General features: G+C 43.9%; 2 protein-coding genes across 4 annotated transcripts in view; both read left to right on the top strand.

The window, feature by feature from the left end:
• CDH1 (cadherin 1) overlaps positions 1 to 6,295 on the top strand; it is an 82,414-nt gene extending 76,119 nt beyond the window's left edge. Inside the window, exons 14-16 of the mRNA XM_047836425.1 lie at positions 1,696 to 1,826; positions 3,435 to 3,578; positions 4,506 to 6,295. Of these exons, the coding sequence (XP_047692381.1) occupies positions 1,696 to 1,826; positions 3,435 to 3,578; positions 4,506 to 4,715 (485 nt within the window). The 3' untranslated portion in view covers positions 4,716 to 6,295. The remainder of the gene's footprint in view (positions 1 to 1,695; positions 1,827 to 3,434; positions 3,579 to 4,505) is intronic.
• A 10,346-nt stretch (positions 6,296 to 16,641) lies between these two features.
• Positions 16,642 to 25,069, top strand: part of TANGO6 (transport and golgi organization 6 homolog) — a 190,640-nt gene continuing 182,212 nt past the window's right edge. For all 3 annotated transcript variants that reach the window (XM_047834685.1, XM_047834686.1, XM_047834684.1), the window contains exon 1: positions 16,642 to 16,796. In XM_047834685.1, coding sequence (XP_047690641.1) covers positions 16,700 to 16,796 — 97 coding nt within the window. In that variant the 5' untranslated portion in view covers positions 16,642 to 16,699. The remainder of the gene's footprint in view (positions 16,797 to 25,069) is intronic.

Raw genomic sequence — 25,069 nt, 5'->3', positions numbered from 1 at the left:
TAAAATACCGATTTTTTTAGTAATAGCCTTACCTCAATTTGTTTGGGGTATATTTTATTAGACACAGAGGCCAAGGACAACATGGCAGAAAGCTTAAAGGTGGAACAACATTGAAAGCAGAAGCAATGCCAAGATCCACACTTCTAGCTTCTTGTTCCTTGTGGGCAAACATAGAACTTAGCCTTCTAAAGGTGATTCTACAAAGATGCCGGGACATGTGGATGTTCATGTAATCCCTCAATATTTGATTGCTTGCTTTGTGCCAGGCTTTTTGAGCATCCCACTGGGATTACTGAGGTTTTGGTACAGTGTATGGGGTGGTACTTCCTGAAGCAGTAAAAATATGTAGTTACTTTTCTAAAGGTATAACATTTGAGTAACGTTTGATCAGTAACATCTTCTTGGAGATGATAACCTGCTCCTTGCTTTTACTTGCTCTACGCTCCACGTGGATGGTGACTGTTGGCATCTTATATGGTCTTCAGGGCCGTGTCCTCGGTGCCAAGGCAGGTCTAGGCCGACCCAGCAAGTGCTCACTGTTCCTGTTTATGGATTGTGATCAAGGAAGTTTGCTTATCTGAATAAAGTCTTGGAAACTTGCTGATTTCAGAAACAATAGGGAGTTTGGGTACTTCTAAGAAATCTTTTCCCCAAGTCTATGCAACCTCCTGTTTCAGTCCAATAATACTGTTTCAGTAGGATGTCCTTTCCCTCCTCCCTCCCCCTGTAGGGTGTCCTTTAGAGGTACTTGGGCACAAGCATCTGTGAAGAAAACACATTGAATCATAATTTTTTCATTCACAATAAGTAGTTTAAAAGTTTTTAACAGCTGTTAATCATATATACCCTAGAAACATCCCATGATCAGATGAAAACTTTGGAAATTAAACAGATCGTAGAGCTTGCCCACATGATTTTTATCTTAAGATAAGGGAATATACCAGGCGATTATATGGTCTGTGTCCCATTCCTCTGAACTGATTAAAAATAATGTGCACCTGTCAATCACATTTAGGGTGACTCAGCCCTGTTCACAAACCTCTAATGGTACCAACTCAGAATCAAAGCCAAAGTCCTTCTAGTAGTTGACATATCCCTGCCACCCCTCTGTTTGCTTCTTTCCCCCTCACTCACCCTGCTGTGGCCATGCTGACTTCACTTTTCTTAATCATGCCAATCATGCTCCTGCCTCAGGTCCTTTGTCCTTACCACCATTTCCTCTGCCTGGAGCATTTTAACTCAGATTCTGAGAAATGACTGACTGGTTTAATAAGTCCAGTTAGGGGCGCCTGGGTGGCTCAGTCAGTTAAGCATCCTATTTCGTCTCGGGTCATGATCTCCCAGTTTGTGAGTTTGAGCCCTGAGTCTAGCTCTGTGCTGACAACTCAGAGCCTGGGGCCTGCTTTGGATTCTGTGTCTCCTTCTCTTTCTGCCCCTCCCCCACTCATGCTCTGTCTCTCCCAAAATTAAATAAACATTAAAAACGATAAACAGTCCAGTTGAAGACACACGTGAATTCCCATGTAATTGTCCACTATGTTATACTGTATATGTTAACTTCAGGTATGTGAGCATCGCCATGTGGGTTGTCTGACAGCCATCTGTCTGGAAGGCGAGGCAGTGGTGCTGTGTGACAGCTGCTTTTTATGGCCTTCCTGACCTGTGGCTCTCCTTGTTCTCTCTTCCCCACACCAGTCCTGATTCTGCTGCTTTTGCTGTTTGTTCGGAGGAGAGGGGTGGTCAAAGAGCCCTTACTACCCCCAGAAGATGACACCAGGGACAATGTTTATTACTATGATGAAGAAGGAGGTGGAGAAGAGGATCAGGTACCTTTTTAAAACTGTGGCAAAAAGCTATGTGGTGATCTCTGTTTGGAAGAAGCAATGATTAGGAGAAGGTAGGCATTTAAAATACCGTTGTTCTGTTCAGCGCCCAGATGAACGGACAGATGCAAAGGGGCAGTTAAATAACTTGCCCAAAGTCACACAGGTAGGAAGCAGTCAAACCAAGTAGTCTGACTCAAGCCTGTTCTCCTCATGGCTGTTCTCAGGACATGAACTTCAAATTATTTAGACATAAAGCACTTAATCTGTTGTGATATTTTGTCCCTTGAGTTTATAGGTATGCTAAACTTTTGCTTTTCTTTTTGTAGATGTTAAATCTTCAGGCCTTCTTTATTTTCCCTGATTTTCGAGATGATCTTACCTTGCCCCGGAGTTTTTTTGTTTTGTTTTGTTTTTGTTTTTTAAAGTAACCTTAATGCCCAACGTGAAGCTCAAACTCAGGGACCCGAGATCAAGAGTCGCATGCTCTACTGACTGAGCCAGCCGGGCACCTTTCTGGAGAGTTTTTGAAAGTGTATTCTATCTAGAAAGGGAACCTTGGGCCCCATCTCGGAGTTCTGCTTTTGACTCCCGCCATGCATGAGCACATTTGCTGAGCGATGTGGTCTGGAAGAATAGCCATTGATTAGAATTTCAATGCCTGTTTTGCACAACATATTAAGGGGTACAGAGAAATGTCCTTCAGGCATTTGTGGGACACCTGCTGGTCTCAGCTACTGTCTTAGTCTGTGTGGACTTCTATAACAGGATACCATAGACATTGCTTAAAAACCACAGAAATTCATCTCTCACAGTTCTGGAGGCTGGGTTGTTTAAAATCAAGGCACCAGCAGATGTGGTGTTTGGTGGTGGCTTGCTTCCTCCTTCATAATCAGCCATAATGTACTCGCACGGCAGAAAGGAATCTCCAGGGTGTCTTATTAGGGCACCAGTCCTCTTCCCGACAGCTCCATCTACCCTCCTGACATAATCACTTCCCAAAAGTCCCACCTTCAAATACCACCACCTTGAGCATTAGGTTTCAATGTGTGAATTTTGTGAAGGACACAGGTATTGAGTATATGGCAGCTAGGCTCACAAGAATCTGTGGATCGGCTAGGACTTAGTTAATAAGGTATAACAGCCTACATCCTTACCACAGGTGCTCCTCATGATCATTTGATGTCTTTCCTTTTTTTTTTTTTTTTTTTTTTTTTTTATGTTTATTTTTGAGAAAGAGACAGAGTGTGAGTGGGGTAGGAGCAGAGAGAGAGGGAGGCACAGAATTCGAAGCAGGTTCCAGGCTCTGAGCTGTCAGCACAGAGCCTGATGTGAGACTTGAACTCACAAACCATTGAGATCATGACCTGAGCTGAAGTCGGACGCTCAACCAACTGAGCCACCCAGGCACCCCTGATGTCTTTCCTTCTAGGCTATTGTGAAAACTCTTAGGTTGAAAATTGTCATTTTAGTTTACACCGGCAAATGCTTGCAACTATTATGCAGTTGACGGGGTATTTTCTGATTCCAGAATCTATAATCCAAATATATCCCCTTATTTGTGACTGTTTCTTTTTACTCTGGGGTCTATTTTTACCTTTTTCTCCAAAGGACTTTGACTTGAGCCAGTTGCACAGGGGCCTGGATGCTCGGCCTGAAGTGACTCGCAATGATGTGGCACCAACCCTCCTGAGCATGCCCCAGTACCGGCCCCGCCCTGCCAATCCTGATGAAATTGGAAACTTTATTGATGAAGTAAGTTAGCAAAATCAAAAGGCATGGTGCCATTCATCTCTAAACTCAGGAACAGTTGTGTTGAAAGTCAGGAAAAAGTCTTTAGATACTTTGCTTTATGTTTTTCTCCTTGTCTGATCCCTGATTGCTATTTTTTATTTGTGTCTCATCTGAATTTCAGAACTTAGAGCACTTCAAATCGTTCCTAGCGAATTTGCAAAGTCCATATGGCAAAACCAAGAATGACTTGAAAGGATTTAGTAAAAGTAGACATGAAGCTAAAGGAATTCAAAGTAGATCCAGTTTGGTTTCACTAATGAGTCTTTTTGCCCCTGCATCCCATTCCTGGTTGGGATGTGATATTAAATGTGTATCATAAGTCTACCTAAGGGCCAGAAAAATAGCATCCCTTTGTATATGTCAGAAATGCATTCAGCTTTAAATTCCAGGAGCTTAAACACATATAACAGAGGGTACCTTGTTTTTGTGCTTGTTACCTCATGAGCACAAGATGGCTGCCACACTTCCAGGCCTTGGGTCTGTGTATTCCAGTCAAGAAGAAGTAGGAAGGGTAGGGTAGAAGCCAAAAATTTTCATTCAAGCAAACTGTTACTGCCAAGTAGGGAGTTTATTCTATATGTTATAATATGACTGTTTTCAGCCTCTGTCCATCCTGACGGGCTTGTTTGTCTCCTGCCTACACATAACTTATCATTAGTAGAGAGGAAAAGATTCTGCAATTTACCTGTAATGTTCTCTTTTCATGAAATATATATTAGATTTGTCTTCCTTGACTGTTTGTATAAATTTACCTTATTGGTGTCACAGGATGGTTGCATGGTCATATGTGACTTGTTGCTCGAGGCACCTGGAGGAGGCATCTTGCCTCAGATGACCGGTTTGCGATTCCTTGCATTGAAAGATCCTATCGTCTTCCTTCTTCTTTAGAACCTGAAGGCAGCAGACAGTGACCCCACTGCTCCTCCTTACGACTCTCTGCTTGTGTTTGACTATGAAGGAAGCGGTTCTGAAGCTGCTAGTCTGAGCTCCTTAAACTCCTCGGAATCAGACCGAGATCAGGACTATGACTACCTGAATGAATGGGGCAATCGCTTCAAGAAGCTGGCAGACATGTACGGAGGTGGTGAGGATGACTAGGGGACTCGAGACAAATGGGGAAGGAGATGGGCCCCTACATCGTGTGATAGAAAATGCTGGGCTCATGGTTTCTCAGCTCCCTTCACTTGAGATGACTTTCTGGAGAAGAGAGTCTGCTCAGTGATGGCAGTTAGGTAGGATAGTTGGGATTTCCACTTTATAGATCTAATCTGTGTGTGTTCGAATGATTTCGCCCTAATTTTTGAATCTTTTTTTCTTTCCTCACTCTTTAAGTGGTGATGCTGTCCCAAAGACCCCCATATGTTAATACTTCAGAACAATAGCTTCAGCCTCAAAAGGTTCTGCTAGCAACTTGCAGATTTCCTTAAGGGTTTTCGTCTCATTTTTTAAGGGAAGGGAGGGGTCAACTGCCCTATTATTTTGTGCATGTATGTATGTATGTGTGTGTGTGTGTGTGTGTGTGTGTGTAATTATTTTTAATTTGTGTACTTTTTTCCTCCTATCACTGCACAGTGCCCCTTGTTCTACTATCCACTGTTACTCCTGAACCTACATTGCCCCAGACAGGGGTTCTCTGATGCAGAAATTTGGGGGCCCTTTCAGGATAAGTGTGGTCTTAGTCTGGCCATAGTGTGACTGGGTATTATTTACTCTTAAGACCTTTAATCTTCTGAGTATATAACTTGAATAGGTATCCATCCACTTACTTGTTGTGCATAAGAATGTTTGTTATGTGTATGTCATTACTGGGGTGATCTGGTTCTAAACAGGAAGCCTTGACCAGAAAGGGTGGTGAGTTTTCAGGTGCCACTCCACATCTAATGTTCATCTAACACTCAAACAAGAGAGTGATCTGTTCCAACACTTACGGTAGTGCCTCAAGTGCTGCAGCCAAAGACAAAAGGTGTTTGTCCCAGCGGAGAGCAACATGAAAAATGGGTTTGAAGGTGGCAGGAGACAAGTTGTTGAGCCTGGCAATTTAGGAAACTGAGGCTGAGGATGGTTGAGGTGGCTCTGCCTCTAGTCCTGAAAAAGAATGGAAGAATCTTAACATGTGACTCCAATCAGGATCCTGCTACCAGAGTTTCTTCCTGACAGCCCAGAACCCCCCAAGTGCCTGCTGTTGTTGATGTCCACAGGATATGCTGGCTGATCTGGAAACATCTGCCCCAAATTCCAAGCATGCATAGAAAACAATATCAGGAAATCCAATTTATTTTCCTTAGGAGCAGGAAGAAAATATGGCCCTAAAATGTGTCAGTAAGGGGAGTGTGGGGAGAACTCTGATTTGGATCTTCTTTTAGTTGAAATGTGAACTTCAAGAACCTTTTGACAACCATGGAAAATAATCTTATCTAAGTTGCTTTACTGTCTGTCAGGTGTTTTTTGAAGAAAAAGAAAATCATCCCTGCAATCACATCTTGGAATTGTCTTGATTTTTCAACAATTTAAACTCGAATGTAGTCCTGTATAGAGAATGTCACTATAGTTTTGAGTATATATGTGTGTGGGTGTTGATAATTTTGTATTTTCTTTGGGAGTGGAAAAGGAAAACAATTCAAGCGGAGAGAATTCTTAAATATTCATTTTTATAAATTTTATTAAAGAATTTTGTTAAACATTGTCAGACACATGTTTTATTTGGTTAGCCACAATTCCATGCAAGACCAGTGATACTTGGGCTTACTCAAAACATGGAGAAGGAAGCTTCATGTTGAAATGACTCCTCCAGAACTTTGTGTCCTTCTATTGCGGGCAGAGTGTGGGAAACTGCATTTACAAATTCACTTTACTTGAAAACTATCCATATGGTATGTGGAGGAGCCATTAACATTCTCTTCTTAATGGAAAAACTACTGTGCACATTGCTGAGGGACCTAGTAGAGCTTCAGACAAATTCAGTCAGTCAGCAAAAGGTTTGTGTAGTCCAGTGGTTCACCACTGGGGGAGAGTATGGCTCCCTCTCCCGGAGGACTTTGTGCAATTTCTGGAGATACTTTGATTGTGATGACATCAAGTCAAGGCCAAGGATGCTGCTGACCATCCGGCAATGCACAGGACAGCCATGTGCAACAAAGAATCATCAGGTTCAAAATGTCAGTAGTGCTGCTGTTGAGAAACCCTCTTACAGTTCTGTCACTTTCCTCTGCTGGAGTGTAGGACTTGAGATAGATATATAAATTTTTTTAAGTGGTGGTCAAATAAATATACAGATCTTGACTTATGTGGTTATATCCCAATAAACCATCATAAGTTGAGAATATGTCAAAAGTGCATTTAATTTGCCTAAGGCACCAGACATGAGATCGTAACCCACTTTAAATGTGCTCAGAATACTTAACATTAGCCTATAGTTTAGTAAAATCATCTCACACAAAACCTGTTTTATTTATTTTTTTAATATTTATTTTGAGAGAGGGGCGCCTGGGTGACTCCGTGGGCTAAGCGTCTGACTTCGGCTCAAGTCATGATCTCATGGTTTGTGAGTTCGAGCCCCGCGTCAGGCTCTGTGCTCAGAGCCTGGAGCCTGCTTCGGATTCTGTGTCTCCTTCTCTCTCTGCCCCTCCCCAACTTGTGTTCTGTCTCTCTATGTCTCTCAAAAAATAAATAAGTGTAAAAAAAAATTAATATTTATTTTGAAAGTACATCATGAGTGAGGGAGGGGCAGAGAGAGAGAGAGAGAGAGAGAGAGAGAGAGAGAATCCCAAGCAGGCTCCACATTGTCAGCACAGAGCCCTATAAGGGGCTTGATCCCATGAACCATGAGACCATGACCTAAGCTGAAATCAATCAAGAGTGTATGCTTAACCAACTGAGCCGCACAAGTGTCCCTCACATTAACCTTTTTTATTTATTTTTTGAAAGTTTGTTTATTTTTGAGAGAGAGAGCGCGTGAGCAGGGAAGGGCGGGGAGAGAGGGAGACAAAGAATCCGAAGCAGGTTCCAGGCTCTGAGCTGTCAGCACAGAGCCTGACGTGGGGCCCCGAACTCATGAACCGTGAGATCATGACCTGAGCCAAAGTCAGATGCTTAACTGACTGAGCCACCCAGGTGCCCCCAGAAAACCTATTTTATAATAATAAAGTGCTGAAGAGCTCGTGTCATTTATTGAATATGGACAGTGAGAAATGGAATGGTTAAGCGTGTCTGTTGCTTACCTTCCTGATCACAGAACTGACAAGCCGTGGCTGCCACTCACTGCCCAGCATCACGAGAAAGTCCGACCACGTATCACTAGCCCAGGAAAAGATCAAAATTGAAAGTATGGTTTCTACTGAATGTGTGTGGATTTTGAGCGTGCAATTCAGTGATACTAAGTGCATGTATAACCCTCATCTCTATTTCCAGAACCTTTTCGTCATCCCAAACAAGTTCTATAACCATAGGCAATAAGTAACTCCCCGTTCTCCCCTTTCTCAGCCCCAGTTACCTCCATTCTACCTTGTTTTATGAATTTATTCTAAGTATTTCATGTAAGTGGTGTCATGTAATTTATGTCCTTTTAAACTTGGTGATGTCATGTAGCCTAATGTGTTCAGGGGTTGTCCACACTGCAGCTTGTATCAACACTTCATTCCTTCTACAGCTGAGCAATACTCCATCATGCGCATTTATACCACATGTTGTTATATATCCATTTATCTTGGGTTGTTTCCACCTTGTGGCTACTGTGAATGATGCTGCAGTGAACGCTTGCTTACAAAAACTGTTTTCAATTCTGGTTATTAACCTGAGAGGAGCATTGCTGGGTCATACGGTAATTCTGTGTGTGATTTGAGAGACTCCAATATTGAAACCTTGGTTGGTTGGGTCCTGGAGTGAAAAATTTTCATAAAATACTTTTTTTTTTTTTTGAAATTGGGCAAATTGTAATAAGTAGAGTAGATTATATTCCTGAATAAACTTTTATTTTAATGTTTGTTTACGACAGAGTGAGAGTGTAAGTGGGGGAAGGAGCAGAGAGAGAGGGAGACACAGAATCTGAAGCAGGATCCAGGCTCTGAGCTGTCAGCACAGAACCTGACGGGGGGCTCGAACTCACAGATTGTGAGATCATGACCGGAGTTGAAGTCAGACGCTTAACCCACCAAGCCACCCAGGCACCCCATAAACCTTTTTTTTTTTTTAAATTTTAAGTTTATTTTGAGAGAGAAAGCATGAGTGGGGGAGGGGCAGAGAGAGAGACTCCTAAGCAGGTTCTGCATTGTCAGCCCGGAGCATAGGAGGGGCTTGAACTCGTGAACCATAAGATCGTGATCTGAGCCAAAAATCAAGATTCAGATACTTAACCGACTGAGCCACACATATGCCCCTAAACATTAGTTTTCTTGGGGGCATAGTTCGCTAAGAGAACCTTATTAGGAGATAAATGATGATGAATTTAGGGATGAAGTGTTACATCTGGAAATTAAGAATGATTCAACAAAAAAGTGTGAAGAGTGGTAGCACGAAGGCAAATGTGACAAAATGTTCATAATGACTAAATCTAGGTGAAGGGCATGTAAGTGTTGACGTACTATTTTGGTTTTTCTTCGAGTTTGAAGTATTTCACAATTAAAAGTTGGGGAGAGGGGCGCCTGGGTGGCGCAGTCGGTTAAGCGGCCGACTTCAGCCAGGTCACGATCTCGCGGCCCGTGAGTTCGAGCCCCGCGTCGGGCTCTGGGCTGATGGCTCAGAGCCTGGAGCCTGCTTCCGATTCTGTGTCTCCCTCTCTCTCTGCCCCTCCCCCATTCATGCTCTGTCTCTCTCTGTCCAAAAATAAATAAACGTTGAAAAAAAAAAAAACTTAAAAAAAAAATAAAAAATAAAAAAAAATAAAAGTTGGGGAGAAATTAGGAAGCTGGAAACAAACCCTCATATATATGGTCAACTGATACTCTACAGGAGTGCTAAGACCATTGGGAAAAAGGACAGTTTTTTTTGGGGGGGGCAGATAACACAAAAATTACGTGTGTGTGCGCGTGTGTGCACGCGCGCACAGTATTGAGGAACTTGGGTGGCTCATTTGTTTATCAGACTCTTGGTTTCAGCTTGTGTCATGATCCTCCGATTTGTGGGTTTGAGCCCCACGTAGGGCTCTGTGCTGACAGCTCAGAGCCTGGAGTCTGCTTCGGACTGTGTCTCCCTCTCATTGGGGGGTGGGAGGGGCTGCTTGGGATTCTCTCTCCCTGTCTCTCTGCTCCTCCCCCACTCGCCTGTGTTCACACTCTCTCAAAAATAAACTTTATATGTTTTTATTATAGTTAACACAGTGTTACATTCGTTTTAGGTGTTACAACTTAGTGATTTGACAAGTTTATGCATTATGCTATGTTCACTCCAAGTGTGGTTGCCATCTGTCCTGTTGCATCACTATTACAATATCATTGACTATTTTCATTATGCTCTGCCAAAAAGGACAGTGTTTTCAACAAATGGTGCTGGGAAAATTGGGTGTCCATATGCAAAAGAATGAAATTAGTCATACTGTTATGCCATATACAAAAAATAAATTCAAAATGAAAGACTTTTTAAAACATAAGGGCTACAGCTATAAAACCCTCAGAAGAAAATGAGAGAAAAACATCATGACGCCAGATTTGGCATTACGTTGTTTCTATTTGGCCACAAAAGAAAAAGGTCAGGGGAAAAAACTACAATGAGGACAAATAATGATAAAATGGTTCTATACAGAATTAAACTGTTTACAAAGTACCACCACGTGCAAAGGGCTATAACCAGTCAGGTAACGTGACTTCTGAGAAAGGCTACAGAGAAGGGGTTTACATCGAGCCTGGAAAACAGCGCCTCGGTTTCCCTCTTGCTGGTTCCACGGGTACCGACAAGGCAGTTATGTGGGGAAGACATGAGACCCTGGAGCCGTGCAACCTGGATTCCAATCCTGATCCTGTCCTTTCCACCTGTGAGCTTAGGCAAGTTACTTCACCTTTCGATGCCTCGATTTCCTTACCTCCAAAGGAAGCGTTGATGTGTATAAAGCATTTAGAGGAATGCCTGGCACATGGTAGTGGTCTGTTAAATGTGAGCTCGTGTTTTTATTATTGAATAAGGGGCACAACAAGGGAGTTCGGGTAGAGAGAATCACTTAAGTGGACGCAGCGTGTTTGGAGAGAAAAGGCCAACCGTTGCGTTTTGGACTGGATTTAGTGGGTCAGAGAGCACAACTCAAGTGTTGTGAGCAGGAGAAGTGTGCGATGGAAAGCGGTGTTGTGTGAAGATGGCATCTGTTTGCAGGGGTGATGAGCTGTCCTGGGGAGGGTACCCAAGACAGTAAAGAGCCTCTGTCCGTTGAAACAGAAATGAAGGATCCAGAATACAGCACTGTGAAGAGGCTTTTTCCCAAAGACTCCCCTTCATCTACCTAAAAGCAGAGCCTCTTCAACGGATTTGGCAGTCTAAAGCATCTCCCAAGGGGTTTCATAAGTAGGGAGGATTGACTCCTACCACCAGAGACTAGAAATTGGCACCTCAGGATAAGAAATCACCTAAACAGATAGTGTGACAGAAATCATATCTCCCATCTCATTGATCTTCTCTCAAAGTCACGTGTTTTCCCATAAGTGCCCTTTTTCTAGTAAGACGGGATGTAAGCTGTTTCTCCCCTTCCCCTATTAAGATGGAATATAAGCCCCAAATTGTAATCACTTCTTGAGTCACATTTTCCTATGAACTCCCTTGGGTGTGAATAAAAATCTGTCTTCTGCTAATCTTTTGTCTGTTTAATTCACACACCTTTCTATTCAGAACCTAAGAGGATAGAGAAAAGTTCTTCCTCTATGATAAATATCTGATTGATGCCAAAGAGTGGTACTACAGAGAGGAACCCCTTCCTTTAAAATAAATGAAGGGGGGGGCGCCTGGGTGGCGCAGTCGGTTAAGCGTCCGACTTCAGCCAGGTCATGATCTCACGGTCCGTGAGTTCGAGCCCCGCGTCAGGCTCTGGGCTGATGGCTCAGAGCCTGGAGCCTGTTTCCGATTCTGTGTCTCCCTCTCTCTCTGCCCCTCCCCCGTTCATGCTCTGTCTCTCTCTGTCCCAAAAATAAATAAACGTTGAAAAAAAATTTAAAAAAAAAAAAAAATAAAATAAAATAAATGAAGGGGGGCGACTGGGTGACTCAGTTAAGTGTCCGACTTCAGCTCAGGTCATGATCTCGCGGTCTGTGAGTTCAAGCCGCACGTTGGGCTCTGTGCTGACAGCTCAGAGCCTGGAGCCTGCTTCGGATTCTGTGTCTCCCTTTCTCTGCACTTTCCCCGCTCACACCTCTGTTTCTTTCTCTCAAAAGTAAATAAACATTAAAAAATTTTTTTAATTCAGTGTCTCCCTCTCTCTGCCCCTCCCATGCTCGTTCTCTCTCTGTCAAAAATAAAGAAAAGAAAATAAAGGGACGTCGGGCTCTCTGCTGACAGCTCAGAGCCTGGAATCTGCTTCTGATTTTCTCTCTCCCTCCCTCCCTCTCTCCTTCCGCCACCCCCCTCCCCCGCCCCGCGCGCTTGTGGTCTGTCTCTCAAAAATAAGTAAACACTAAAAAAAATTTTTTAAGTAAATGAAGCGTCGTCCAGGTGTCTCAGTCGGTTAAGATCTAGATCCAGGCTTGGGCCATGACCTCACAGTTAGTGTGTTTGAGCCCCGCATGGAGCTCTGTGCTGACGGGGCAGAGCCTGCTTGAGATTCTCTATGCTCCCCCCTCTCTCCCTTCCTCCTTCTGTCTGTCTGTCTGTCTCTGTCTCCCTCCCTCCCCTCTCCCCCTCTCTCCCTCTCTCAAATAAGCTTTAAAAAATTGCATGAAAATTGGGGTGCCTGGCTCGCTCAGTCAATGGAGCATGAGACTTGATGTCAGTGCTGTAAATTTGAGCCCCATGTTGGGTGTAGAGATTACTTTAAAATCTTTAAAAAACAAAATCCCTAAAAATAAAATCACTTTAAAAAATTGAAAATTAGGTGAGTTTCAGGGGCCCCTTCTCTGTGGAGGGAGTGGTGAGGATTATCACAGTGAGTAAAGTTTTGACAAGAGTAGGGTAAGAATTTAAGGGTCATTTATGGAAAATGGCATGCAACCACTCCAGTCATCACATGTGGCTTTAGAAGATAAGTACCCATAAGAACACTTAATTTGCTGGCGTCTTTACTGGGAATTGTTACTGTCAGACAATCGATGACTACAGGGTGCCATTAGCCTCGTTAGTTCTCTGGGTTGAGGCAAGCAGCCCCAGCAGGCTGGGGTATCTTGTTGAGCTGCTGTCCCCCAAGTCCCTGATAACGGGCTCCTTCTTGGTTGACTTGAAATCAATGGAATACGTTTTTCATGAATACAGACTGTGTGTGTGTTGAACATCCCCGGGTGGCTCATTGTGGGGAAGCCGCAGCCTCTCCGATGTAGCTCTTCTGGAATATTTGTCGTGATGGGTATCTCACAGCATGATTGCCCGAGAGTCTCCCAGCTCTTCTTATGTGTTTGCCCAGAGCAAAGCGAGGAGGGGACTGCCAAAGTTCAATTTCTATAAACTAAAATCCTGTAAGTGTAAATACCGGATTCTAAGGAAGTAGTAGGGTAGTTAAAAGCCAATTTGAGGGGCACCTGGGTGGCTCAGTCGGTTAAGTGTCTGACTTCAGCTCAGGTCACGATCTCCTGGTCTGTGAGTTCAACCCCTGCGTTGGGCTCTGGGCTGATGGCTCACAGCCGGGAGCCTGCTTCCGATTCTGGGTCTCCCTCTCTCTCTGACCCTCCCCTGTTCATGCTCTGTCTCAAAAATAAATAAAACGTTAAAAAAAATTTTTTTAATAAAAATAAAAAAATAGAAGCCAATTTGAATGATTTTGTGGGGGCAGGGGAAGCTTGAGAACGCCTCCTTTTTTTCAGATGCAGAGCCTAGTTATCAACTTATAGGCCCTAGGCACTCCTCTGACATCCTATCATATGTATTAGGATGCACCAAATATTCTACTTGGGATATATTTTTTTGCTGGAAAATTTTTATAGGATCTTCTTGACACTGCTTTTGAAATTATACGCATGAGGGGCACCTGGGTGGTTCAGTCGGTTGAGCGTCCGACTTCAGCTCAGGTTGTGATCTCACTGCTCCTGAGTCCAAGCCCCTTATGAGGCTCTCGGCTGTCAGGGCAGAGCCTGCTCTGCATCCTCTGTCCCTCCCTCTCTCTGCACCTCCCCTGCTCACACTCTGTCAAAACAAAACAAAAATTAAAAAAACTGAACATGCCATTTTGTGGTATATGAGCCTTTTAGAGTCCAAATAATAAAATCCTTTGCCAATATCTGGTTTGGGGATAAAGGATGATTAGCTCTGGGGACCCCTCTTACCATCTTTTGTAACTCCCACACCAGTATCGCCCTTAGGCTTGGCTAGTAGGGCCTCCGTTCTGGGTCCCATCCTTACAGGCCCCACCTGGCCTCCTCCATGATTCGCATCTTCACGGACAAGAAATACACCAGTCCTAGGGGAATTGCCCACCCCAAATCCTCCCTCCAGACCTCACTCCAAGTTCTGGGACTCTGGACTTGCCTGTCCAATCATCCCTGAGCCTGCTTCCAGTGCTACGTGGGCCTCTTCGCTTGGTCTTCCCTCTGGAAGCTGAACCCTGTTCGTGTATTCCTAACACTAAGGGGGTGCCAAGGGGCAGTTTCTTAGAGGTGTGTGCGCATCCAGGCTGGGATATCTACATGTGTGAATGCAGGATGGAGACACTAATGAGAAGGAAAGGGGTCAGGCCAGAGGTGGGAGGCTGACTTCTGCCATACTGCCACATCCAATATGGATTTCTGAGGCCAAATTTGAGAATTCTCAATTGAAACCTGGTATATTTTTCAAAGTAGGAGAACAAAAGATATTTTACTTAACAGGCAGTTCGTTTGATTTACACTTGGAAATACTTAAGCATATGATATGAAGGCCTCCACTTGTATTTCTACCGTAGTGCCCACAAATCTTAGGACTGGGCCGTTCCCACACAAATCTTTATGCCAAACTCACTAAATGTTTAATATTTTGAAATGACCTTAAGTTTTTTGTTTTGTTTTAGGCTTTTTTGGGGGGGCCTGTACAGGGAGACCTTACATTTTTTATTCCTCGAAATGAACTTGGATACACACATAACTGGAGAAAAATTGTCTACTGAGAAAGCCTGGCGTGGGATGTATAACACAATAAAGAGAGCGTTGTAGTAATTTCGCAGGTCATTTATTTCCCCTTCAAAAATGTTTTTCCAATTTAAAGATATTTTGGCAGGATTTTATTTGAGGAAGAGATGGAGAGTAAGACACACGTACAATTTTTTAATTATCCCCTCTGTGGGAGACATTGCTAAATGCTTAAGAACAGTATCGCTTTAATTCCCTAAGATAACTTCGTGCAAATGGTTCTGTTACCTATTCACTTTAGAGAGTAGGAGATGGTTGATGGATTTGGGCTGGAGCCTAAAGTCCTGAGAGTGACCAGGAGGGGTCTGAGAAAGGAGTTAAGTGACCAGCTTCTTTCTCCAGTGGCAGGGGCTCCCAGTGGAGCACATCCCACTTCCTAAGACTTCCAACAGCTAAATGCTGAAGGGCAGTCATCAGACCTGATGAACTCAGGCTAGTTCAGGGAATCTCAAGGAGAAACAAGACAGCCTGTTTGGGAGAACTTTCAGAAAATGGGTGGTGGGGGTGGTCGTGACGATGATTATTGACTTTTACTGAAGGGAAGCTAAAGGTCTTGCCCTCAGAAGTACTCTCCTAGATTTGTAGCATGACTTTCAGACAACATGACTTTAGAATGTCCCACCAGCATTCGTGTAGGTGAAAGCCTGTCCCTGTTGGGGTGACTCTCAAATGAATTCTGTTTTACCTATTAACACAGTGGGGTGGAAGCCCCTGGGTGGCTCAGGCGGTTAAGCCTCCGCCTTCCGCTGGGGTCATGATATCGCAGTTTGTGAGTTGAGCCCCAGGCGGGCTCTGTGCAGACTCCCCGGAGCCTGCAGCCTGCCTCGGATTCTGTGCCTCCCTCTCTGTGATCCTCCCCCGTTCATGCTCTGTCTCTCTCTGTCTCAAAAATAAACAAACATTAAAAAAAATTAAAAAACACAACGGGGTGTGGGGAGGGCACAATTTTAATGTACCCAGAATTTTCCAAGAATATAAACACAGCAAAGATCAACATTTTATTGGGACCGGTAATTATTACGTTTCAAAAATCGTATCACCAATAACAATATTTGTGGTTATTCAAATGCATGTGTCTATGTTTAGCACTTATTTTTAATTTCTTTTGAAAGTAGGCTCCTCATCCAATCTGGGGCTTGAACTCATGACCCTGAGGTTAGGCATCGCATGCTCTACTGACTGAGGCAGCTAGTCACCCCCAGCACTTGTTTTTAAATATTCATAAAGAGGGGCGCCTGGGTGGCACAGTTGGTTAAGCGTCCGACTTCAGCCAGGTCACGATCTCGCGGTCCGTGAGTTCGAGCCCGCGTCGGGCTCTGGGCTGATGGCTCAGAGCCTGGAGCCTGTTTCCGATTCTGTGTCTCCCTCTCTCTCTGCCCCTCCCCTGTTCATGCTCTGTCTCTCTCTGTCCCAAAAAAATAAACGTTGAAAAAAAAATAAATAAATATTCATAAAGAAATTAAAAAATATTCAGTTGAGTGATGTTTATGTATCCAAACTTCATCATAAGTAGGCACAGCATCTGTTTACTTCACTATGTCTTTTGGTGCTCCGGTACCCAATTATTTTCATAGTGAAATAGGTATCATTTTATGATAAACTACTATACTTCCCTCTTCTTCGTTACTTAGTGGTTAATCATATTGAGTTTCTGAAATTGTGCATGTAGGTTGGTTGTGTTAACTGTTTTTTCTGCCCAAGGGACTAAACGGGAACTGAAAACTTTTGTAAAAGGGCGCTCCAACCACGTCGGCCCCGCCCCTTGCGGCGGGCCCCACCCCTAGCGCCTTCCGCCACATTCAGTATGGCGGCGACGCCAGTCCGCAGAGGCGGTTGAGCAGGTCGCTAGTGGCGCGTTCCACTCCAGTCATGGCGGCCCGCCGGCCGGTCGCGGGCAGCGGGGCTCTGGCAACGTGCGGTCTGGAGAGCATTCTGGAGGCGCTGAAGCTTCTGCTGAGCCCGGGAGGTGAGAGGACGGATCTCGGCGCCGGGCTGCACTCGGGACTCTCAGGGCCACCAGTCTTCCCGGGCTGCCCTGCCTTCCGCAGCGTGCGCCTCTCAGGCCCTCCCCGGGACCCCCAGCTCTGAGGCTCCTGGGGGCTTTGGGCATTGTCCGTCCAGCCTCATTTTACTTGAGGAAACCGAAGCTCAAGGAGGGGATGGGATTTGCTGAACACTGATGGTAACCGACGTCTCTTGAGCGCCAACCTTGTGCCAGGCACTCACTGTTAAGCGCCCTGGGTACTTACTTGGTTCCATTCAGTCTTTACTGTCACCCTCTGAGGTAGGGACTGCGGCACGAGCTTCCGAGAGGGTAGCGCTCCTGACGCGTTAAGTGAGGTCCCACCTCCTGAGGGTTCAGGGTCTAATGTGGACGCTGGAGATTTGTACAGAATGGCGAGGCGTGCAGAAGATGGAAGCAGTGGCGTTTGAGCTGGGTTTGGGGACAGCGTTTAGGGATTTACAGCCTGTGGGAGGGATTTACAGTCACTTGTAATCTTTCCTGGTGAGTTGGCAAGATCTTCCCAATTTAGAATCTGCAGGGACCATGGCGGTGGTTTAGCCTGGCGCTCTCCTTTTACACCTGGGGACACTTAAGGCTCGCTGAAGAGATGAAGTGACCTGGCACAGATTATGTGGGCAAATTAGGGGCACAACACGGACCTAGGGCCGAGGTCTACCGAACTCCCTTCTCAAGTCAAGGCAGATTATTAAGTGTGGAGCCTCTGATGTTATCTGGAGTTTGGAGAAAGGACACGAGAGATAGGGACCGTATATGTGCAAGAAGGGGTTTGTTCGTGAGCAAAGAAAGGTACATGAAGGGCCATGAGATGATGCTTCAAGTCTCAAATTTTAAGATACTCCCCCAAATGCAGAAACTTCCACAAACATTATACCATACCTGGGAGAAGTGAAAAGAAGTCATTAATAATAGTCATTGAGGGGCGCCTGGGTGGCTCAGTGAGTTAAGCATCTGTCTTCCGCCCAGGTCATGATCTCACCGTTAGTGAGCTCGAGCCCTGCTTCGGGTCAGCCCTGCTTCTCTCTCTCTCCTCTCTCTCTCTTCTCCCCTCTCTCTTTCTCTGACTTTCATGGGATATTCTCCCTCTCCCTCTCTCTCTCTGTCTCTCTCTGCCCCTTACTCCCTTGGGCCCTCTCACTCTCTCCCTCTCAAAAAAAAAAGTAATAGTAATTCAGTGCCTACCAAGTATCAGGCCCAATAATATGCTGTTTACATATATATATTTTTTAATTTTTTTAATGTTTATTTATTACTTTTGAGAGAGTGCGAGCCGGGGAGAGGCAGAGAGAGAGGGAGACTCAGAATCCGAAGCAGGCTCCAGGCTCTGAGCTGTCAGCACAGAGCCCGATGGGGGGCTCAAACTCATGAACAATGAGATCATGACCTGAGCCAAAGTCGGAAGCTTAACCGACTGAACCACCCAGGTGCCCCTACGTGTATTATTTAATCCTTACAATTCCATAGCATAGATATTTTTTGTATTCCATTTTACAGATGAAGGAACTAAGGCTCAGGTATGGGGAAGTTGCCCGATGTCAGTCTAATAAAGTGGTAGAGCTGGATTTTTTTTTTTTTTGTAATTTATTTATGTAGGCTCTCTGCCAACGTGGGGCTCAAACTCACATCTGCAAGATTAAGAGTGGCATGCTCTACTCACTTAGCTAGTCAGGTGCATCCTAGCCAGGAATTAAAACAGTTTATTTATTTTATTTAAAAGGTTTTTGGAGGCAGCTGTTGCCTGGGCGGCTGAGTCAGTTAAGCATCCAACTCTTTTTTTTTTTTTTTTATGTTCTTTTTCTTTTTTTCTTTTCTTTTTTTTTTTTTCCAACGTTTATTTATTTTTGGGACAGAGAGAGACAGAGCATGAACAGGGGAGGGGCAGAGAGAGAGGGAGACACAGAATCGGAAACAGGCTCCAGGCTCCGAGCCGTCGGCCCAGAGCCCGACGCGGGGCTCGAACTCACGGACCGCGAGATCGTGACCTGGCTGAAGTCGGACGCTTAACCGACTGCGCCACCCAGGCGCCCCCCTATTTTTCTTTTTGAGAGAGTGTGAGCAGAGGACAGGTAGAGAGAGGGTGACAGAGGATCTGAAGCGGGCTTTGCGCTGACAGCGACGAGCTTGATATGGGTCTCAAACTCATGAACTGTGAGATCATGACCTGAGCCCAGGTCGGTTGCTCCACTGACTGAGCCACCCAGGCTGCCCAGTCATCCAAGTCATCCCAGGACCATCAGGTCCTGATCCCTGGGTTAGTGAGATCTAGCCCTGCATTCAGCTCTGTGCTGACCGTACAGAGCCTGCTTGGAATTCCCTCTCTCCCTTTCTCTCCACCCCTCTCCCTCTTGCATGTGCACACAAAGCACACACATTCGCTCTCTAAACAAATATTAAAAAATACATATTTTTTTAATTTTAGAGAAGGAGTGTGAGGGAGGAAGAAGGGCAGAGGGGAAGAGGGAGGGAGAATCTTAAGCCGGATCTTCTTAAACGAGAAGCCCGGCACAGGACTTAATCCCACAACCCTGGGGATCATGACCTGAGCCAAAATCAAGAGTCAGTAGCTCAAATGACTGAGCCACCCAGGTGCCCCTATTTTTTTTTTTTTTTTCATTTAAAATTCCAGTGTAGTTAACATACAGTGTTACACTACTTTTGGGTGTACAATATAGTGATTCAACAGATCCATACAACACCTGGTGATCATTATAAGTGCACTTCTTAATCTCCATCGCCTATTTTACCCATCTGGCCTCTCTGGTAGCCATCAGTTTGTTCTCTGTAGCTAAGAGAACTGTTAGCTACAACTGTTTCTTGGTTTGTCTCTCTCTCTCTTCCCCTTGGCTTGTGGGTTTTTTTGTTTGCTTCTTAAATCCCACGTGAGTGAAATCATACAGTATTTGTCTTTCTCTGAGTGGTTTTGTTTAGCATGATATTCTCTGGCTCCATCTATGTTGTTGCAAATGGCAAAATTTCATTCTTTTTTACGGCTGAATAATATTCAGCCATATTTATCCATCTTTATCCTTTCATCTATTGATGGACACTGGGCTGCTTCCATAATTTGGCTACTGTAAATAATGCTGCAATGAAAGTAGGGTGCATATATCCTTTTGGATTAGTGTTTTTGTTTTCTTTGGATAAATACCCAGTAGTGTGATAACTGGATTATAGGGTAGTTCTATTTTTTTATGTTTATTTATTTATTTTTGAGAGAGAGAGAGAGAGAGCTTGTGAGCGGTGGAGGGGCAGACACAGAGGGAGAGAGAATCACAAGTAGGCTCCACACTGTCAGCACAGAGCCCATTGTGGGGCTTGATCCCATGAACTGTGAGATCGTGACCTGAGCCAAACAAAACCAAGAGTCAGATGCTTAACCAGCTGAGCCACCCAGGCACCCCCAGGGTAGTTCTATTTTTAATATTTTGAGAAACCTTCATACTGTTTTCTACAGTGGCTGCACAGTTTGCATTCTCACCAACAGTGCACGAGGATGCCTTTCCACATCCTCGGCCACACTTGTTGTTTCTTCTTGTCTCAAAACCAAGAGTTGGATGCTTAACCGACTGAGCCACCCAAGTGCCCCTCAGTGTAGTTTTGATTTGCATTTTCTTGATGAGCAATGTTGAGCATCTTTTCATGTGTCTGTTGGCCATGTGGATGTCTTTTCTTGTTTTTAAGTTTATTTATTTATTTTTTTTAGTAATCTCTATACCCAACATGGGGCTCAAACTCACCACCTTGAGAGCAAGAGTTGCACACTCTTCCGACTGAGCCAGCCAGCCGCCCCCAGTTCTTTTTTGGAGACGTGTCTGTTCACGTCTTCTACCCATTTTATTTATTTATTTATTTATTTATTTATTTATTTATTTATTTATTTATAGTTTATTTATTTTGAGAGAGAGAACAAGAGTAGGAGGGGCAGAGACAGAGGTGGGGACAGAAGATCCAAAGCAGGCTCATGAGCTGTGAGATCACCACCTGAGCTGAAGTCAGACACTTAATCGACTGATCCACCCAGGCACCCCTTCTGCCCATCTTTAAATTGGGTTATTTGTTTTTTGGGTGTTGAATTATATAAGTTCTTTATATGTTTTGGATACTTTTTTTGTGGGAGGCGGGGGGTTGGCTAGAGCCAGGATTTAAGTTCAGGTACCTTCTACTATAGTATGATAACTGTACTACTTCGCCCCAGTGAAGAAGAAAACTGCAAAAGACAGTTTTAACTTGCTAATTGGGAGGTCACTTGTCTAGTAACTGCAACTATCTACAAATGACTGAGAACAAGGTTAAATAAGCAAAAAATCTGGAAGGAATCATCTATCATAAAGCACACGTACACAAACACGTTTATAGAAGACCTCTCTGAATCTCCAAGAGTGTTGTGGAGTCACATACATGTGCTCACTTAACATACAGGAATTCAGGCATTCCTATTTGAAAAAGGATAAGTACTGTGGTAAAATGGTATGATTTTGCACATATAGTCTACTATATATTGTGTGCATCTGCCTGCTGTTTTATCATATCACTTGCTGAGGGAATTAAAAAATACCTGTGCGTCATGAGTATTCAGATGTCCCTGATGTGTTGAGGAGTTAGGGTGAAAGTACTGGTTAAAATTACATGCAGCTAGATTAAACTTTTTTTGATCTGTCTTTTTTTTTTTTTCTTAATGTTTGTTTGATTTGGAGCTCCTTGGTGGCTCAGTCGGTTGAGCGTCTGACTTTGGTTCAGGTCATAGTCTCATGGTTTGTGGGCTTGAGCCCTGTGTTGGGCTCTGTGCTGACGGCTCAGAGCCTGGACCCTGCTTCAGATTCTGTGTCTCCCTCTCTCTCTCCTCTTCCCCTGCTCACGCTCTGTCTCTTTCTGTCTCTCAAAAAATAGATAAACATTAAAAAAAGTATTTGGTTTATTTTGAGAGAGAAAGGAAGACAGAGTGTGAGTGGCAAAGGGCAGAGAGAGAGGAAGAGAGAGAATCCCAAGCAGACTTCACGCTGTCAGCACAGAGCCCTGTAGGGGGCTCAAACCACAAATCATGAGATCATGACCTGAGCGAAAATCAGGAGTCAGACACTTAACCAACTGAGCCACCAAGGTGCCCCTGATCTGTCTTTTTTTTTTTTTTTTTTCAATGTTTATTTATTTTTGGGACAGAGAGAGACAGAGCCTGAACGGGGGAGGGGCAGAGAGAGAGGGAGACACAGAATCTGAAACAGGCTCCAGGCTCTGAGCCATCAGCCCAGAGCCCGACGCGGGGCTCGAACTCACGGACCGCGAGATCGTGACCTGGCTGAAGTCGGACGCTTAACCGACTGCGCCACCCAGGCGCCCCCCCTGATCTGTCTTTAAATTGACTCCCATGAAGGGTGCCTGGGTGGCGCAGTTGGTTAAGTTCAGTCGGTTAAGCGTCTGACTTCAGCTCAGGTCATGATCTCTCAGTCCGAGTTCGAGCCCCGCATCGGGCCCTGTGCTGACAGCTCAGAGCCTGGAGCCTGCTTTGGATTCTGTGTCTCCATCTCTCTCTGCCCCTCCCGTGCTCATGCTCTGTCTCTCTCACTCTCAAAAACGAATAAGCGTTAAAACAGTTTTTTAAATTGACTTCCTTTGAGGTAATATGTGCTGGGAGTCATCTGTATATAATAGTCTGTCCTCACTGCTCTTGGAGAAACAAAATTACATAAAAATGTGTGCTCTCAAGTATCTTGTCTTTTGGGGAGATGGTAGTGTGCATGTAGATGAAGAGATAGTTCACACAGTAGGATCACACTAATGGTGAGAGGCTAGTGCCGATGGCAGTTGGATAGAGGAGTCACCCCTGAGTGGAGCTGTGGAAGGCTACAAGAGGAGGAGGAATTCGGTCTCAGTGGGAATTATATAGAAAGGAAGGGAGATGCCAATAGTCTTTCACTTATGAGGCATCAAATGTTCTGCTGCATTAAGTGTGTTCTCCTGTGCCTTCCATTTCTATTGTCAATCATGGGGCAAATAATAGTTTCACCACCTGGGTTGTTAAGAAATGTGCTAAGCAGAATTTGAAAGGGATTTGTCGATTTTAGTGAAGTTTTGTGTGTAAGAAATGGAGGCCATCTCAGCAATAGTTTTCCTAAAAAATATCTTTCTATGTTAAATATAGACCAAATTCTATCATTGAATTTGAATATGTTGTGGGGAAGGAGCTGGAAAATCTGATAATCTGTGTATAATGAAGATGTACCATACTTAATCTTGCATGCCATATTGCTTTGCACTTTGAGCATAATAAAAAGTTCCACACAAACTGTGAAGTCTGCTTTTAAATGTCACAAAGCATAGGCATTCAAATTGGTGATTGGGAAGAATCCATAATGCTGTCCATAAGGGCAGCATTTCCTGAAGTGTGATAGTGATGTAGTTTTACGTGGTACGTACAGTAACATTTCGAGGCTGCATAGTGTAGTGTAGTGATCAAGAGTTAACTTATCAGGAAGAGTGGCATTGTTTTGCATTTTTGCAAGTCTCTTTGATGTCTGGCTTACTAGAAGACGGCTGGATTTTTGTATTTGCTTTTCTGTTCAATCTGTCATGATAGGTTGTTTTGATTGGAACAGATGAAGAAAATCTAGACTCACATAGATATGTAGTTGGAAAAGGAAGAACTCAATAGCCTTTTCAGAGAGTTGTATTTTTTCATACTGTACTAAAACTGAATGAGAGGTAATTTCTTAAAGGTTAGTTACGATATGGAATCTGTTTTTTTAATGGTTATTAATTTTGAGAGAGAGAGAAAGCACGCACATGCGTGCTGGGGAGGGGCAGCAGGAGAGAATCCCAAGCAGGCTCCACGCTGTCAGCACGGAGCTCTACACAGGGCTTGTTTCCATGAACCGTGAGATCATGACCTGAGCCGAAGTCAAGAGTCAGACACTTACCTGCACCAGATGCTTAACTGAGCCACCCAGGTGCCCCTAAACTGAATGAACTTTTCACACTTGGTACACTCATGAGAGAATGAGACTGTAGGAGGCAAATAATGGCCTAGTATTAATATGAAAATAGTTTGGAACCTGCAGAGTCCCTGAAAATCTGAAACCCCTGAAAACTTGAGTCCCTGTACCCTGCTTTGAAAACTGCTGCTTTAGGGGATGACTTTATTTTCAAGTAGATTTTGTTTTTCACCAGTAGAGGGCAGAGGAGACTACTTTATTAAGTGGCTCTTGACAAACAAAGCTTTTGTTTGAAATCACTTTGCTTCCCATGTTTGGGTTCAAAGATCTTATAAAGTTGCAGGAAGTCCCTGAGAGGTTGTTTAGGGATATTAATGGTTGGTGGTGATAAACTAGGAAAGCACTTATTTCCTATTTAGGTATATATTCGCTAAAGGAACCAGATATTCATGTTAGTGGGTCAGAACGCTTGCCCTGGACAATCTTAGAGAAGTACTGAAAAATTCTTACTTTTCTGATTCTCATTATTCTTAATGAGTAGTTTATGTTCCTTTTTCTTTTTATATAAGTAGTTGATATTCCTTATAGTAAAGTTTTTTAAAATATAGGGAAACTAGGGCAGCTGGGTGGCTCAGTCAGTTAAGTGACTTTGGCTCAGGTCGTGATCTCATGGCTTATGAGTTTGAGCCTTGCATCGAGCTCTATGCTGACAGCTCAGAGTTTGGAATCTGCTTCGGATACTCTGTCTCCCTCTCTCTCTGCCCCTTGCCTGCTCATGCTCTGTTTCTCTCTCTCAAGAATAAATAAACATTAAAAAAAATTTTTTTAAAGAAAAAAAATAGGGTAACTAAAAGGAGAACATTAAGATGACCCTAATCTCCAGTATATGGAAATTGCATTTTGGGAATACTATTTTCTTTTTAACAAAAGTGGTCTCCATGGGGGAGGAGAAGGAAGAAAAAAAGGAAAAAAGAAAAAAAAAAGGAAAAAAAAGAAAAGAAAGAAAGGTTAGAGAGGGAGGGAGCCAAAACATAAGAGACTCTTAAAAACAGAACAAACTGAGGGTTGATGGGGGGTAGGAGGGAGGGGAGGGTGGGTGAAGGGTATTGAGGAGGGCACCTGTTGGGATGAGCACTCGGTGTTGTATGGAAACCACCTCGACAATAAATTTCATATTTAAAAAAAAAGTCTCATAGACTACATACTGTTTTATAACTTTATTATTTTTATTAAAAATTTTTAAAAATGTTTACTTATTTTTGAGAGACATAGCGAGACAGAGCATGAGCT

The sequence above is a fragment of the Prionailurus viverrinus genome, chromosome E2 (assembly GCF_022837055.1).
Source record: "Prionailurus viverrinus isolate Anna chromosome E2, UM_Priviv_1.0, whole genome shotgun sequence".
Taxonomy (NCBI): Eukaryota; Metazoa; Chordata; class Mammalia; order Carnivora; family Felidae; genus Prionailurus; species Prionailurus viverrinus.
The sequence above is the reverse complement of the archived record's forward strand: the minus strand, read 5'-3'. Positions and strand labels throughout refer to the sequence as shown.